At 40.3% G+C, this 18,402-nt stretch overlaps 1 protein-coding gene across 1 annotated transcript; it reads right to left on the bottom strand.

Annotated features, from left to right (window-relative positions):
* Positions 1–1,263: 1,263 nt before the first annotated feature.
* Positions 1,264–17,022, bottom strand: galcb (galactosylceramidase b). Its single transcript, XM_072689019.1, has 17 exons — positions 16,868–17,022; positions 15,292–15,360; positions 15,140–15,203; positions 14,881–14,994; positions 13,469–13,608; positions 13,330–13,368; positions 11,881–12,011; positions 10,920–11,075; positions 10,638–10,762; positions 9,216–9,343; positions 9,030–9,119; positions 8,212–8,301; positions 7,208–7,352; positions 6,913–7,093; positions 5,262–5,425; positions 4,091–4,167; positions 1,264–2,948 (listed from the first exon to the last, which is right to left on the bottom strand). The coding sequence occupies exons 1-17, from the start codon at positions 17,009–17,011 to the stop codon at positions 2,805–2,807; spliced, it is 2,001 nt and encodes a 666-aa protein (XP_072545120.1). The 5' UTR covers positions 17,012–17,022; the 3' UTR covers positions 1,264–2,804.
* Between the last annotated feature and the right edge of the window lie 1,380 nt (positions 17,023–18,402).

The following is an 18,402-nucleotide window of genomic DNA, read 5'->3' as shown; positions in this document are numbered from 1 at the left end:
TAACCAAGGAGTCTGGTCCTGGAGTTCAGTTTGGTGATGCCTTGCTCTAACACACCTACTACTAGCCTGGGAATAGCTAGTGACTAATGAGATGTCCACATATTTATGGACACCCTTCTAATGAAAGCATTCCGCTACTTTAAGTTGCACCCATTGCAACTCACACAGACGTCTAGTCCCTGTAAAGACGTACTGGCTGAGCAGATAAACATGAACCTATGGGCACCATGCGGCCTAATGTCGGCCCTGGGCTAGAGGGGTACGAAGCCCCCCAGCATTGGGCTGTGGGGCAGTGGGACTTCCAATGTTCTCTGGAATGATGGCTGGTGGTGCTCCATCCAATACTTTTGGGATGATGTGGGGAGGTCATTATTCAGCATCCTTATCTCACTAACGCTCTTGTCGCTGAATGCAATCAAATCCTCACAGCAATGCTCCTCCAAAATCTAGTAGAAAGCCTTCTTCCCTGATCAGTAGAGACAACTACGCCAGCAAAAGCAGGATCAACTCTTTTTTTAACACCTTGATTTTAGAAGAAACAATGAATGAGCAGGTGTCCCAATACTTTTGTCCTTTTGACCTTGTGGTTTAACAGATCATATGGCTTGTCTCCATCCAGCTGTTAGATTTACATCCCAATTTCAGTCCTTTTCCAGAGTTTAATGAGATTTTAAAGAGTTAAAAAGCTCGACCCTTCAGAATAAGTCAGCCTGTGTCATTTGCAGTCACTATGGTTAAGAAATGATAAGCTGTAGGGTTCTAGATAGCTGGGACTAAGGTCTAAGGTAAAGTCTTCTAGGTGTAGAGTTTCCCCCAGTAGTGTTAAAATGACTACATGATGCATGCAGTGTAACCAGGCCAATGCAAAGTGTTCAATAGTGCAGTGACAACATTCCTCCAGAAGGGGGCAGCAAAGACTGCAGCATTGGTCAGTGCTGCTCCAGCTTGATCCAGCCTGCACTGTGGGTTATTTGGGAGGCTTCTGGTGGAAGATGTAATAAAGAGGAGGAGGAATTGATTGCTGGAGACCAGAGAAGTGTGTGTTGGGGACCAAACTGGTAGCATGGGTGCTGTACACACACCAGCATTAGTGGTTGGTACAGTGTAATTGGGAACACTGTGACCATTCATGTGAGACACTGGGGTTCGATCCCCTTCCTGGGTGACGCTACACCCCTAGGAGCTACACTCGACTTCTTCACTGGGTCAGAGTGTCTGCTCAAGTGCCAGACATGCTGTGGAAATGAAGAGGCACGGAAGGGGTTTGTTTATGTGAAAATATTTTTTTATTTATTCAAAAGCAGCTTGTCAAGTCATTACAGTGTGGACAATAATCAGTGATAGACCATTTCTATAAAAAAAAAAGAAAAAAGATTGAGATTAAATATTAAATATTAATTAAAACTGGTGGCTGGTTGGTAATACTTGTGAGCATTGTAGTTTAGAAAAAGTAAAAATAAAAAATATAAATTAACTAGAATTACTTCACTATATTCAAGCACTTCAGGCACAATTATTAGGTTGATATCTGTAATTTCTGCATATTTGGTATTAATAATTGATAAGATATCAACAATAATTACAGTACAGTAAAGTGTAGTTTATGGAGAGATACACTATGTCCAAATATTTGTGGACACCCCTTCTAATGACTGCATTACGTTTAAAATTTTAAGTTGAGATATGCATACACACACACACACACACACACACACACACACGCCAGGCTGGCGTTTTCTTATTTTTATGGAGGATTATTAGGAGCAGTCGTACGCACACAAATCACAGAACTGGGACGTAGTGACAGAGGGCTCATCTCTCAAAGGTAGACACAGTGCAGTACTTGTAGAAAGGATAGGGCTTTATGACGGATTCTGAAACTCCAGATTATTGTTTTACTCTTCAATCTTTAACACACCTGATTTAAAGCCTCAATCAGCAATAATAGAGGTCATGCATGTGACATCACAGGAGGCTGGAGTCACTGCGAGACACGGTCTTAATCAAGCTGTGCGGCGCACGGCTGCCGGATCACCTAAAAACAGGAAGGAGCTGCTGTGCGGCTGACTGGACAAACAGATTTTGCAAGAGTTCAGAGCTCTCCTCTTACAGGCTGCTGAAAGCTAAAAAGAAGAGAAGCTAATGGATTTGCTGCAATGACAGGAATCCAGGCCCTACAACGTGTGGGAGCTCACTGTTCAATAAAGTCACGCTCTGAAAACAGGTGGGGAAAAAACAAGCCCACTGTAGTTGTGAAATTAGTAAGTAAGAGGGAAAGCAAGCAAACCTGGATGAGTCAGTGTACTAAAGACCGTTCCCTCGACCGTGCTCTCGGATAAGAGGATTTGAGCTTTGGTTAGCTGGACGTTCCTGTCTACACATCGATGTCCATGGAGTGTTGGTTCTTTGGCAATTTGGATATATCATGTGGTTAATTCCCAGTTTGGTCGTTTTCCCGAATAAATGGGAAGCAGTGTTGCCACGCAGTTCGACTGAAGGGGGCGTGTTCCAGTGTTGCATCCATTCCCTATATTAATGCTTCTTGTACTAATAACAATACTATTACTGCTACTACTACTATTACACTCACACACCCACACCCCAAATCCAGTGCATTTTACTATTTCACATTGCAACTTGGTTATGGTAGAATCTCTAATAATAATAATCATAATAATAATAATTATTATTATTATTATTTCAAGTTTTGTTTTAGAAAGCTTTTAAGAAACCTGAGCATCGTATTAATTTACAGACCACAGTTCTGCCATAAAAGCCAGAACTGAAACTCAGGAAAGGGAAGGTTACTCTGCCTGTACAGCAAAGTTATCAAACTGAGCCAGCTCAAATGAGCTTGTGCCGACAGCCGCCCATCCATTTTTTGGCACCAAAACTACATCGCTCTTCCACAGCAGATAGCCATTCAGCTCCCCAGAGGCAAATTTACCCTGAAAAAAAGAGAACCAAGTATTAGGAACCCATTTTTGTAACAAGTATATATATATATATATATGATGCTTAGTTTTGATCACTATATGGTTTCCACAGAGAACAGTAATAAGAGATGATCAGGAGGGGAGAAGACTGGCATTTTAGTTCCATTTCTTTCATTAGTTTTAGACAGCAGTGGAATATCCACATAGAAAAATAATACATATGTAAAAATACTAAATTATCTCACAATCAATCATGAATTTCTTTGTTTTTTTTATTTTCTTGTTGTTCAGATAACTACGCTAACATATGAACAGTACCAGTCACTCAGTTTTGACAAACCTGGTTGAGTGTGTGCTGATAATCTGGTTTGAATGCTAGATTGACCATATTTTTATTGTCATAAAAAAAGAGGACACTGCGGACACACGGGTATGCATCATAGCTAGGATATCATGGCATGTGGATTTTAAATAGGCCTAAGTTGTAGGTTAAACTGAAAGGAGCTGATTGGGTCATATACTGTAGGCTATTAAGGCTACTTATTGAACTTTACTGAATGAGAAAAGGTGTGTGTATTATGTCATTATGTATTATGTACAATGTCATACTGTAGCTGCGCACACACACACACACACACACACACACACACACACACACACACACACACACACACACACACACACACACACACACACACACACACACACACACACACACAGCCATGGTCCTACAACTTAGGCCGACTTGAAATTCCTCCTCCAGCCACAACATCCTAACTATGGTGGACACTTGTGTGTCCCCAGTGTCCTTTTTCTTAAAACCAGCTGTTTTTAAGATGATGATCAGCGCACATTCAACCAGGTGTGTCCAAACTTTTGATTGGACTGTATATTGTGAATCTGTCAATTGTTTTTTATGACAAATGAACCAATGAACCTCCTAAATGTCTTGGAATTGAATCTTTTCCTCTGACCTTTATGTAAAGTTGACCTTTTGGAGATACAAGTTTTTTGGGGTTTTTTTTGGCACAGCGACAGATGTGCCCTAATCATTATACTTATTTAACCACAATACTTATAAACCACATCTAGAAGCACCGGTTTGTCAGTTAACCCCCACCGACAGCCACCGAGCATGACCCAGTTCCACAAACCTTCACAGACAGCTTGAGTGTGTGCCAGGTCTTCGCCCTGGTTCCTGACCGTCCCTCGGCCAGAACACTCCTCCTACCTATCAGATCAGAAGTAATGATTAAGCCAGCAGGCTCAGCACAAAGTACTCACTGCATTCCAGAGTAAAAACACAGTTCTTATTTAAGGGGATTAGAAATATTGACTTTCTTGTACACAGACTTCTGTTCCTTAAGTCAGATCCTCGAAATCTGTGCTGCACTCCGGCCCCCCGCTGCCCACCGTCCCAGAGTTAAAAAGCCTAGGTTCTAACAACTACTGAACTTATATATACACCCCGTGTCCAAATGTTTGTAGACACCTCTTCTAATGAACACATCCAGCTACTTTAAGTTGCACCCATTGCTTGTCTTGTCCTGTAGAGAAGAAGTACTGCCAATAGAATAGGACTCTCTGGAGCAGATAAACATCATGTACCTATTGGTACCATGCTGCCAAATGCCAGGCGTGGGCTAGATGGGTTTAAAGCCCCCCAGCATTGAGGAGCTGTGGAGCAGTGGAAGAACTGTGTCCTCTGGAATGATGGATGGTGGAGCTCCATCCAATACATTTGTAGGTAGAGTAGTAATCATCCAATATCCTGACCTCACAACTGTCCAGGGTATCACTGTGAGAGTGTTAGTGACAGTTACTCCAGCAAAAGCAGGATAAGCTCTTTTTAAGTGTACCTGACCCTCATTTCAGACACCACATATGTCTTGGCAGATTGGGGATGTTTTGGTTAACAGGAGCAAAACAGTGTAATATTACAATTCTAATATTTATAATAGATATTAAAGAAAATGTAAGACTGAGAGAGGAACTTCTTCAGAGAAATATCAGTTATAGGGGCCCAGAAAACTGTGTTTATCTAAGTATAGTAGAATAATGAGAGTTATTGCATGATAGTGCCAAGAAGCTCAAAACACAACCGGAACAACCAAAACTGAGCTGTAAAACGAGCCAAACTATTACATCACAGTCCTGACTTTTTATATTTACACCCTACAAATGAATAATAATTCATAAATGCTAAATAAATGCATTCTATGGCATCTTTAATGATTTCCCACAGTTTAGTGTAGCTTAAAACCTTATGTCACACAGCCCGCCTTATAGAAACCTCCCAAAACCACCTCACTGTCCGATGCTTACTCAGATCGCTGGTGACTCTGTATGTGCCGTCTGCAAACACCCAGAAGAAGATTCCTCTGGCACTCCGGACCGAACCTCCTCCTTTATCCACTCTCGCTGCCACAAACACACCTCCGCTGTTTTCCTTCTCCATAAACACGTCACACGACACGGTCACATTCTGCCTGCAAAAAAAAAGAAGTGTTTCAGTAAATCATGAGCTGGTCTTTGATAGAAAGACTACCGGGTCACACAAATGCTCCTCCAGCGTGTATTATTCTAACTGCTGGGTCGGACGTACAGCATCAGCTCACTGTGGGAATCGTGGAACTGAATACCAAGGGTCCTTGTGGGGAGGGGGGGAATTGAAGGGGGCCTAAGTGTTTGATTTGGAGCAGGGTCTGAAATACTGCAGAACTGGTGCTATTAGAAAACAAACACACATTCAGGGTTTATTAAAGCCTGGCTTAATAATGGAAATGGCTTATTCTCTATACTTTAAGCTGTATTCATTAGAACCTCTATTAGCACATAATAGGAGGTCTGTTATGTGACAATCACACATAATTGCATTATTTGTAATAATGCTCAAAAAACACCTTGTTACCACCCTGTGATGCACATTATTGAGCATCAATTATCATATAAGATCACATAACATGTAATTAGTGTATAAGTGGCATCTCTTTTGTGCATTTCAGTTCCAGATCAGGGCAGATTTTTGCTGTATATGAGTCTACTAGTTAAAAAAAAAAAGAATAATCACAAATACATCAAAGTGTGGTCCATATTCTAGTGAGTGAGGTTCTCCTCATCATGAATACAAAGACTAAAAAGCATGAAATATCTCTATTCATGGTACATCTGTTGCAAAATCTCTACTGTGTCAGTAAGTATTATGTCCATACAGGAGTTCAGTTTATCAGTGTTCGGTCCAGCTGCATGTTGTATAAGGGGCATTTCAGGTGCTATAGGTTCTAATCATCACTAATAACAGACTAAGCTGCTCTAAATAATGTGCAATAAATAAATAATGTTTTTGGGCATTTTTACATCAAATAATTCAATGATTATTGATTTTTCAATGATGATCCTATTATGTGCTTTTAATAGTATTAATTTTATAATTAGTATTATAATTAGTATAAAAAAAAAACCACACTTGATCATATGCTTGAAATCTGAGTAAAAGAAAGGTTAACTTTTTTATCCAATCAGAAAAGCAGGATCTGAGAGCATTACAGCACTGCCCTCTAGTGGCCGAGGTTTAAACACACTAAATGAACCACTGTCTGCCTTCACATCTTCACATCTAAGCTATTTATTAAAATCAATATTGTGTTTTGGAGAATTGATACAGTATTGCAAATCCTAATATCGCAAACTTCAATATATCAATATTTTCTTCTGACTTCTGATGAATTGATTCTGCTATTGGTCAGATTTTGCTCTTTCTATTCCTTCATAATTACAGTAACTGCATCTGAACAGTGTTTGGGATGTAATTCAAGGAAGGTAACAAAGATAACTACTTTGTGGAAGTCATCTAAGGGGACACACATATTCAGGGACAATTTAAGGATTATCCTTCCTCAACAGTCCAAACAAGGCGACTCAGTAAAGCAGGATCTTCAGTGCAATCACAGAACAGCTCAAAGCTCTCAGTACACACCAGTTATAATCCCCGATGACGCTGACCGTTTGATCGGCATCCGCTACCCAAGTAACAGGCCGCTCAGTGACCACCTGCCGCAGTGTGTAAACATGAGGGCCTGGATCTGTCAGGTTGGTGAAGTATTCAAATACACCAGTCTGATCAGCAAAGTCTGGAGCCTCTGAGAAGTAGGGGTTTTCTTTCAGGAGAAAAATAAATAAATAAAAATGATGCAATTAGAGCTGAGAACTTGAGATCGTGTGAGTTTCTATGCAAAATCCAAACAAGCGAACATGGAAAGATCGACACTTACTAACGTTGAAATCATCTGTATACGTTTTAGGGAAGGGAGCGGATGGAGGAGGCGCGGGATAAGTCCCTTTCAGGCCTGTGGTGATGGTGGTCACTGTGTAAACTTCATCAACGTCAAGGTCCAAGGTGAAAGAGCCATTAGACACCTATAAATGATCATATGGATACACTAAGTCATCTCTCCATACACAAATTCTAATTTTATATAGAGTTTTACAGGTAGCCACTCTCACTGACTACTGACTATGTTTACTTTGACTTTATTCTAATGGTATATAGAGTTAATTACAGGTAGACACTCTCACTGACATGCATGTTATCTCCATATAGAAACACAAACCACATATTTATGGAAGTCAGTGTAAAAATGCCATTTTGCAGCATTGGTCAATTGCCAGGTTCACATTATTTAAAAAAAAAAAGTGAAAAATGGAGATACTGGAGATTTAAGGTTTTTGTGATATAGTGACGCTATGTTCTTATAATATGCTACAATAAACTTACTGTGAAGGTAACTAATATATATATATATATATATATCCTCATACTGCCTGTCTCAAGCTTACAGAGCAAAATACAATTGTCAAATTCCTAATGAATCCAGAGAATCTAGTGAATCTACGGATCTAATGAATCCAGTGAATCCAGAGAATCTAGTGAACCTAGGGATCTAATGAATCCAGAGGATCTAGTGAATCTAGAGATCTAATGAATCTAGTGAATCCAGAGAATCTAGTGAACCTAGGGATCTAATGAATCCAGAGAATCTAGTGAACCTAGGGATCTAATGAATCCAGAGGATCTAGTGAATCTAGAGATCTAATGAATCCAGAGAATCTAGTGAATCTAGGGATCTAAGTATAAGGATAAGTATAATTAATGTTCCCCAATACACCAACTATTTCTTGTTCGCTCTGAATAATTAAAGATTCACTTTAAGAGGTTCTATAAAGAGAATCTGCTGTTGCACTTTATTATGTAATTACTGACACCAGAGAAACATACCTTTACGGGACTGAGTTTCTGGAATAAGACTGGCTTTTTTGTTTTGAAATCAAACTTGGAATGCCACACCTGCAGCTCGCTGATGGAGGCCTGTAAAAAACATACAGAACTCTGTTAAATATGTGGGTCTGAAATGATCATTAACTGCAGAGTAGCAAGGTCACAATACCATACATTTGGCAGTCGGTTCTCGGTTTGATTCTCGATACCAATTTTAATACCACAACCAAAAATAAAAACAATAAAATTAACAGATTTGTTTAATTCTGCTACTTCACACCTTAAAGTTTTAGTTTATTTTTTCAGTTTAATTTGTTACAAAAATGTGTTTCCTTGTAAAGAATCCAAAAACAGTTTACATCTCATAAATCGTGTCAGAAATGGACCATTAGAGTGTTTTTGAGCTGAGAATTTCAGTCATTTTGTAGAGTTTGTATTGATTAGACTGACATGGATATTTATAATCAATATTATTTATAATATATTGATTATATATAATATACAATACATTCTTTATAATAGTATAAAATATAGTATAAAATATTATATAGTATAAAAGTATTTAAATTAAAATATATTATTTATATCTCAGAGGTGATCCTAAAGTCATCACCTCTTCCCCCTCCATCTCCTATCTTGGTTCATTACAGACGTTCAGCCCTAGTCCCTCTCTATTGCTCAGAAACGGCAGAAACAGCAAAGCAGGGGATTTCAATGTGGAATATGTGAATTTTGGACATTTTTGGTTTCGGTAGCTTCGGCACCATAGAAAACAAGTACCGGCCCTGCAGAGCAGTCCTAACCTCAGCAACACTTACAAAAGATCCCTTCAGACTGAAGGCGGCTTTCTGGGCCACGACGGTAAAGGGAAGCAAAGGAGGCCGTATACACACGGAGTGGTCATGAGTCTGAAAAAGAACAAGCAGGTCTGAAGTGAGTGAACACAGGGGACGGCTACCGTCAGCTACACCGACTGCTGATGATCACTGCTGAGAAAATCTTACCATGGTTTCAATCACTAGGGATAGGTTTCCCTTCTGGTCAGTCAAAGCAACATAACTCCCCCCGTGAGTCAGGTGGCCTACCGTCTTCAGGTAAGTCCAGCCGGGCTGAGTGAACTGTGTGGTGTGGGCTGGCAGACGAGAGAGAGAGAGAGAGGGATATTGAGACAGAGAGAGACAGAGAGAGAGAGAGAGAGAGAGAGAGAGGGGGGGGGGTATTGAGATTGAGAGAGAGAGTCAATTTATTATAAACAGGACTGTGCAAAAGTCTGAGCCCCCCCTTCAATACATAAATAACACTAAAATATACAGTATAAAGAAAAAAGTAACTTCTAACAACTGTGCAAAACCTGGCTTTCGTCTTTTTCATCTCAACCAAGCTCCAGATTTGCTTCAGATCTAAGGTGTTCATCCTTCCACTGTGGGAAGACGACTGGACAATCTCAGAGACTGGGGAGCTAATCAAGAAGCTCTTAACTGAGACCAATCAAACTGCCGAAGCTCCTGCTGCTCTCTGAACCATTGGCCATGGCCACCCCAGAGTCCAGACCTCAACATCGTTGAATGTGCCTGGGAGGATTTGGATGGTGAGAAGCAGAAAATGCTCTGACTGAAGTTTGGAGGTGAAAAAAATCTCCTGCAGAAACACTGAGGGTAAGTCTCCTGAACAGAATGGGAGCTGGGTTGAAGGTAAAGGAGGAGCTCTGAACACTCAAACCCCTGATATTACAGTGAGATTTAGGTAAAGCAACATTATGTAGCACTTTACTCTAAAAACAGCAGCTTAAGAATTATTTTGACACTCTGCAGACTGTAACAGGGCAATCTATTGTGGACAATCTCTCAGCTTGTCCACAAATGCACATGAAAAGCCTGTCCCTTACTGGTGGATCAAAGCATGAATTAGAGCTGGCCAATATGAAGATATTATATCATGTTGTGATAAATTGTGTTATTGTGGTACACTTTTATGAGTGCATTGTTAATCACATTTTAAGTAAAAAACAGAAATAAAAATCATGGTACTCAGAATGGGAAAGTATTTGGACAGTTTTTTTTTTTATTATGCTATTGGTGCATTTTGTCTACATAACAAAATATTGTGACAAATATCGCATATTGTACAAAAATGTCTTTAAATATTGTGATAGGGCTGCCATTTCTTGCTTAACGCTCCTTTAACCTGATGACTGTGCACAGTACTGTGGATATAATAGCAAAGACTGTATGATACCCTATATCATCCACCCTGTCATTCGGACAGATACTCTCCACCCCGCTACAGGAAGGTCAGAAAGGTGGAGCTTGGTGGAACTGTGAGAATACACAGTTCGACTAATCAATAATAGCTGATTATTGATCGGACTACAGAAATAATCACTATTTCAGTCAGAAATGTGTCAAATACATGCATGACTGAATTACCAGTTATCCAAATAGGGGACTCCACTACATAATTGCCGCTCCATGGCTCCTGAGCGGTCATCAGCCCATCTCTTCCAAACGGAAGGTCCTGATAGTAACTGGCGACCAAGTTCCAGGAAATAGTGCTTTAAAAAAAAATAAAAAAATAAATAATTAAATGTTTATAAAGTATTTAATGCAGCCATGCATTAAAACAGCACATTAATTCACATGCTCCTGCATCACACAGCCAAACCGACTGCTGTTCCGGTCTCAAATTAAAGAAAAAGCTCTTAAGCATACGCAGACATCTGGCCATTCACGTAGTTCTGGTTGAGAATTCGTGCCCAGCAGCCTCCTCCCACATCATCGTTGAAGGTGCTATAGTCTTCAGAGGACCACAGCTGCTTCCCTGTCTTCAGAGCTGTAGGTAATGTTGTGGTTCCCGGATAGTGAGCCCTGCAAGGAAGTTCACAGACATTTCAAGCCTTGAAGTTTCAAAGAATTTTCGAAATGGTTTCTGATCCTGGCACTGCTGAATCCTCTGCTCTGCTGTAGTCTACGGGTAATACTGTGTGTGTATGTATGTGTCTATAGTTAAAGGGCCTGTATATTCATACATAATAATAATCTTCACTGTTCTAATGTCTTTACTGCACAGTGCTGGGTTGCAAAATCACCTCTTTCTCATCTCCATCTACATCTACACACTCCCATTCTTCATTTCTTTTTTTCTATTTTTTCTCCATGTATATATATTTTTAAGTTATTGCTAAATTGTTGCTTATTTTGTGGCTGAATGCAGTCAAATTCTCACCGCAATGCTAGAAATCTAGTAGAAAGCCTTTTCCCCCTGGACAGTAGAGACAGTTACTCCAACAAAAGCAGGAGTCGCTCTATTTATTTATTTATTTATTTGATTTTAAGAGAAAAAAAATATACGGACAGAAGTATTGGGACAGCTGCTTATTCATTGTATTATATATTACAACAATTCATGAAGTTAAAAATATCTGTGCTCTTCAAGGTAGTTTGGCAACTACACCCTACTGCTAACAAACAGAGGATTGTTTACTGAAATTAAACAATACTGAATTGGAATTGCTAAAATTGTAATAAATCATATAGTATTTCATCCACTTTGTGCCTAGCAGCATCCCTTAACTGTGATAAAACCACTGTAACACACAGCCTATTACTCCATTCCACAGCCGCTGAGAGGACAGTGTAGAGCGAGGTGTAATCAGAGAGCAGTGCGTCCTACCCCAGCACATCCACAGCCTCTCCGAGCTCTCTGTCCCGCAGCACAGAGGTGCTTATTGGCTCCCAGAGGTTGTCACTGGCGATGATTTTGACCCTCTCCAAGCCAGACTTATCCAGAGTGTATCGCAGGAGCTATCAGCACACAGCAGAGATGAGAGGGGAAGAGCATTAGACTGAAATGCTGTGAAGGCTGTTGTCTGCAGTGAAACAACCTAATAGCGTTATTTTCTGTAGCATTTTCTGACCCATGTCTAGAAGAGCTAAATGACAGGACGAATGTGCTCCGGAACAGCACAGGAGGGGGAAAATGACATTCAGGACATTTCCTCTGATGTCTTTTGCTGAAAGAATATATGGGATTGAGTGTGATGCGTGCAATATACTGTAAATTAAACTAGAAACCACATGGCACTTAATTTACATATTATATATTACATTATACATACACATATACATACACACACACACATATATATATATATATATATATATACATACACACCAGAGAACACAGTTCTTCCACTGCTCCACAGCTCAATGCTGGGGGGCTTTATACCCCTCTACTAGCCCACGCCTGGTATTATGTCTGGTGCCAATAGGTTCATGTTTATCTGCTCCAGATAGTCCTATTCTTTTGGCAGTATCTCTCTACAGGTCCTAGACAAGAGCTGAGTACCAGTAGGGTGGGTCCTTATGAAAACTCCTTCCCAACTGTGTGGTGACGCCACCGGTGTGAAATTTGTACTTTTTTAAATTTAAATTTTTAAGAGGTTTAATGAACTCTTAAGTTTCAGCTACATTTTTACACCATTTCTGTAGCACTGCCCCCCCCCTTTTTTTTTCCTGTGTTGTATGGGGGCAGAGAACTGTGGGCAACTGAGGGCCAAATCGCTCCGAGCATGGGCTGTATTTCTAGACTGTTTACGAAGGGTCATTCACTTTTTATGCTTATTGCATTCATTAGAAGGGGTGTCCACAAACATATGGACAGCTTGGTTATGAAAATGCACAGGACTCTTGCACACTCAATTTATCACAAAAAGGGAATTTTTGAATTTTAGGCTTAAATGTTCACAGTTAGATTATTGAGCATCACTGATTCTAGGCTGATTATCGGACTAGCTCCAGATTAAGCCCACTGCTGTCCTTAAGCTGCCTTATTAACTCAGCATGAGCTCTGAGGTTCAGGGAAACACAAGTGAAACTTCCTCTGATGCGTTTCTCAACATCAGCGTTTCTCAACATCAGCAAAGACGCCCACATCTGTGTAAAAAACCTGTGAGATCTTAACTTCCTCTGAGGCTGGTACAGACGCCTACTCTCAAAGCAAATCCAACCTACTGTAACACACTGTACAATAAACACAGAATTCCACACATACACTAAAACCAAACACACACACACACACATGCACAATCTGAAAACTCTATATAAAATATGAAAATCCTACCTTTATATATTTGATGTCAAAATTCCTTTCATTCCATATCTGTGTAAAATAGTAATGTGACAATAGTAATAATTAGTAATAATAATAATACTTTATTTAAATTTTAGATCACTGTATTACTATAAGAAATAAGAATTACTCCAACATAATCGATGTCCAGGTCATGGTACTGTTTTGCTCCAATAATCCAGGACACAACATAAGAAACTGTAATATCAGGAGAGTCATAGGGCCAATTCTTTCCACGCCCTATCCATCCTGGAAAGGCCCACGGCAAACCTGGAGGACACAAATATTAAAATATGAAATGAATGATGGTGCTTTCATTGTTGTGGTCCTACAATACACATTCATATTAAACTCACACTCAGGACGGAGACTGGAAGCCAATACAGGCAGTGGATTGGACATGTTTAGATTCTCTTACGCTGTGAAACAGCGGTCTAACACTAAGGGGGTACAAGTTCGATACTGGCTTTGCCATCAGTGGCCGGAGTCTGAGAGAGCACGACTGGCCAGGCTCTCACCAGGTGGGTAGACGACGCTCTTGCTCCCCTTCTCTCCCCATCACTCTTAAAGCTATGTTGGCGTCTGTTAGCTTGTGTGGTGGAGCTGGGCACCTGGCGATGTCACAGTCTGGCTTCACATGTATAGGAGGAGTATTTTAAGTCCTTACCCCCCTAATGTTGGGACCATTGCTAGTGCTGGGGTGTGTTAACAACAACAACAACAACAACAATAATAATAATAAACAATAATAAAATGAACTATTTTGTCATTATTTATAACTACCATATGTTTAGTAACATATCTACACCCCCTAAAAAAAAAAAAAAATAAATTAAAAAAAAAAAAAACATAATTATGCATACTTATAGTACTTTTTAGGGTTTTTTTGGGGTCTTGTTTTGATAGTTGTATTTTTATACAAAAGTATAAAAAGTACCAAAAAAAAAGTATTATAAATAAATATACACTATATAAATAAATATAAAGACTAACATTAAAAAAATAAATATGAATATAAATACCAAAGTTAATAACAGAAAATGAAATACATATATAAATATAAAAGTATTTATATATTTATATTTATAGACAACTGTACTTTTAATGACATTATGTGAGTAATGTTATTTAACAGTGTTTGATTCCAGTAGCAGATAATTTTGAGAAATAATGCTTAAAATAAAAACAAACTGTATAAAACAGTCTCTGACATGCAATTAATCAAGGCTAAATTAAAATAACAACATTTAAATGTCAAGATATTCTCATAAACATAAAAAACAGAAAGTACTACATAATTAGACTACATTTATTTATGTTAGATTTATTTTTCTATTTTGTCCAAATAAACCTAATAAAAAACATTTAATTATCTTATATAAAAAAATCCATCATATTAAGGTGCAAAACACAAAATCCATACTGCACTCAAGCACTGTGCATCATTACACCCCTAATCTGGTGGTATAAACAGGTTACAGCAATCAATACAGCGGCATCTCTCTCTCTAGAGCTGTATGTTGGGATCTAAATAAAATATACCTATAAGTGTGATGTTTGGGTTCCTCTTCTTAGCCTCTCTCATCAGCCACCACTCATATCCTCGGAAGTAGTTCTCATCATCCTGATAGTGCATGTGGGACGGCTCTGTACCATCTGCAGCAAAACAGATCCAACAGGGTAGAGCTGTACAGTAATTCGATGCCCTCTATGTAGTGATTAGTAATCATGTGATCCCCTCCTTGAATGACGAGACTATGTGATCTGATCTGCATTATATGCGAGATACTTGGAAATGTACCTGTTGTCTGTGCATCTCCTCCAATTTCAACCTTCAAGATTTGCAAAGAAGCTCCAAAGTTGGGCTAGAATAAACGTTAAGGAGAAGCGTACACTTAATTTGTCATGTACTGGTACCATTTTCCCTGATCACGAACAGTTGCATGAGTTTACCTTAAAAAGGTAATCCAGAATCTGACTCCTGTACGGCTCAGCGTAGTTGACGAGCAGACGGGACGTCGCCTGGGAGTACAGGAAGCAAATACGACACATTAGACATGGCCATTTGCCCTGGAGCAGTGTTTCTCAATTACGTTCCTGAAACCCCCACAGTGCACCATTACAGCATTTTCCTGCTCGATCCCTTGATTCAACTCATCAGCTAATTAACAAAACTCTCATGAATTTAAATGAAGCGAGTTCACAAAGATGGACATGGTGGTGTGAAGTGCAGGGCTATGCCAGACCCAGGTCTGAGGACCACTGGCTTGGGGAGGATTAGAACTAGGAATGCACAGATTCATCGTTTTCTGTTCCGAAACAGATACCGATACATGACCTTTGCGTATCGGTTGATACCTGATATCGATCCAATATCGAGGTTCAATTAATAAACCATAAACCTGACCATCTGGGAGAGACTGAAGGCATCCGGATTGACGTAATCAATTTATTTGTCACTAAAACTGAATAACTGAATAACTGCTGAAATACAAACTCTATGAGACTAAAGTGGAGCTAGCAGCTCCTCCCTTCATCTCCTCCTATTTTAAGATGGTCTGAATAACTCGCTGATAGTTGATGGCAGGTCGAGGGGGCCACGCCGGTCAGATAGGGGGGTATTGCAGTTTGCTATAATCTGTGAATGATGTCTGTAGGCTTTTCTGATCCTGGGTTATGAAGCCTAGAATACCGACAGTGCGAGAATCAGGTTCAGTGAATGGATCGGTCCCCTGGATCAGACTAATTATCCGATACCCGATGCAGCTAATTTTGTTAGTATCAGGGCCGATATCGGATCATAGTATCGGATCGGTGCAGCCCTAAATACAACTGCCAAGAAACAAGAACCTAGTCTGCCCCGACCCGAGAAAGTGGCACATGTATCGTGCCTAATTTTGATATTTGAAGAATTGAGGGGGAGATGAGGAGTGAGCGATGAGGAGGCGGGATGAGCATTGGGGGTGAGGAGGGGAGAGGATGAGCATTGGGGGGGTGGGGATTGAGGGATTGAGGCTTGAGGGGGAGATGAGGTTTGAGGGATGAGGACGGGGAGATGAGGATTGAGGGGGAAGAAGATTGGGGGAGTGAAGATGGGAGGGGATGAGGATTGAGGGGGAAGAAGATTGGGGGAGTGAAGATGGGAGGGGATGAGGATTGGGGGGGTTGAGGGGTGAGATTGGGAGGGGATGAGGATGGGAGGGTTGAGGGCAAGATAAGGAGGAGGGGGGGGGGGTGTTCACAAAGCAGGATTTCTCAGTCCTTAATTTAAGAAATACAGTCTGCTCATCTAACTAGTCAACTAGAACCTGCCCTGAACGAGAAGAGCACGCAGAATTAGGAAGGTAATGTAATAAAGGCCACTTACACGAGGATTTATCCCAATAATCATATTTTAAAAAAATATTTTAATTAATGAAAAAAACTTCATACAGTCTGCACATGCGCACTGTAGACTAGCAGCTGACTTGACCACACGCAGTCTCTCTCTCTCACACACACACACACACACACACACACACACACTCACCCCTCCGCCACTTAAACCACCGATTCCATCAAATGTCCTTCCTAATCCAGCCTGGTCGTCTATAAAGTAGTTTTCGCCCGAGCAGAAAAGACTACAGGGCGAAATCAGCAGCAGTGTGTAAAGCGCCCCACTGACTCCCCTCATGTTTCCCACAACACTCATCACCTGACCGCCAGTTCCGCAGAGGGCGGGACAAACGCGCTGGCCCCGCCCCCTCCCGCACACCATTGGCTGGAAGGAGTGACTCAGTATAAAAGGGCTATAGTAGGAAGTTGGCCCATGTATTGCTGCATTAACGGCCTCTACCCCCCCCACCCACACCCTCTTCCCCCCTCCCCCCCCCACCCCCGAGAAGTCTTCACACTAGATGTTGGAACATTGCTGTGAGAATGATTTGACTGAATTCAGCCACACAAGAGCATTCATGCGGTCTGGTAGATCACATATACTTTTAAAGCTCATTCTAAAGCTATTGATGGTGCTCCATCACTCCAGAGAATGCAGGTGCTGGGGGCTTTCTGCCCATCTGGCCCTTACACTGGGCATGGTGACCTTAGAGTCCACTCAAAAAACCTGTAGTGCAGTTCGGTAGTAGAAATGAATGGCCTGCCACTCAGAGCGTCAGATATAGTCTCCATATATCACCATTAATTTCTTCATGTATTTTATGTCATATCATAACTCATTCCAGGTAGACATGTATGTTGTGTATATGTCTGAAGAGCTTTGTGCCTCTAAAGGCTCCCTTGCAGAAAGTTATGATTACGTGATTGAGGAAGAAGGTCTTCCTATGGTTCTAAAATCATAATGAATATTACATATAAAACCTGGAAGACACATCTCAGAATCACTGGAGGGTTTTAATAGCAATAATATGGCTATAATTGTGTCATGGGGACCTCGGTTCCTTCACCATCACTGTAGTCTGAAATCCTGTGGGTTTTTTTTGCACCATTTATTATGTAATTATTTGGAATTTCAAGCATTATAATATATATATATATATATATATATATATATATATATATATATATATATATATATATATATATATATATATAACATTTTAGCTATGTGGCAGAAAGTATGCACATCTCTGCACATAGACATTGATACATATTGAACAAACGATGTCATATATTGTCACGGTTTGACATGCTTGGAGACAGAGGCGGATGTACTCGCAGGATATTTAATAAAGGAAAACAAACAGAACACGATACAAACCAAACACTTTGATATGAAACCAGAAATAAACAGAAACAGAACAAACAGGAAAAGCAAACATAGGCACTCAAACTATAGAGGCAGGCCAAGCCTACAAACCATAAACAAGCGCGAGCACAAATGCCGGATCATGCACATTTTCATGCGCACAAGACCAGACAAAGGATGGGGTACTTATACAGAGGATAATGAGGAACACCTGGGAGTAACAAGGGGGCATGGTTACAAAGAAGACACTGGTGGAAACACTAATGGACAGGTGTGGCTAGGACAGACAAGACACAAACATGGCAACACTAAACAGAGGC

This window comes from Salminus brasiliensis, chromosome 10, assembly GCF_030463535.1.
Source record: "Salminus brasiliensis chromosome 10, fSalBra1.hap2, whole genome shotgun sequence".
In the NCBI taxonomy this organism is placed as follows: Eukaryota; Metazoa; Chordata; class Actinopteri; order Characiformes; family Bryconidae; genus Salminus; species Salminus brasiliensis.
The sequence above is the reverse complement of the archived record's forward strand: the minus strand, read 5'-3'. Positions and strand labels throughout refer to the sequence as shown.

Excerpts from the sequence above, each read along its gene's own strand:
- galcb (XM_072689019.1), bottom strand. The coding sequence starts at position 17,011 with ATGAGGGGAGTCAGTGGGGCGCTTTACACACTGCTGCTGATTTCGCCC. Across the intron at positions 15,204-15,291 it reads TTCTGGATTACCTTTTTAAG|CCCAACTTTGGAGCTTCTTT; the intron begins GTAAACTCATGC and ends CGTTTATTCTAG. Across the intron at positions 14,995-15,139 it reads AGGAGATGCACAGACAACAG|ATGGTACAGAGCCGTCCCAC; the intron begins GTACATTTCCAA and ends GTTTTGCTGCAG.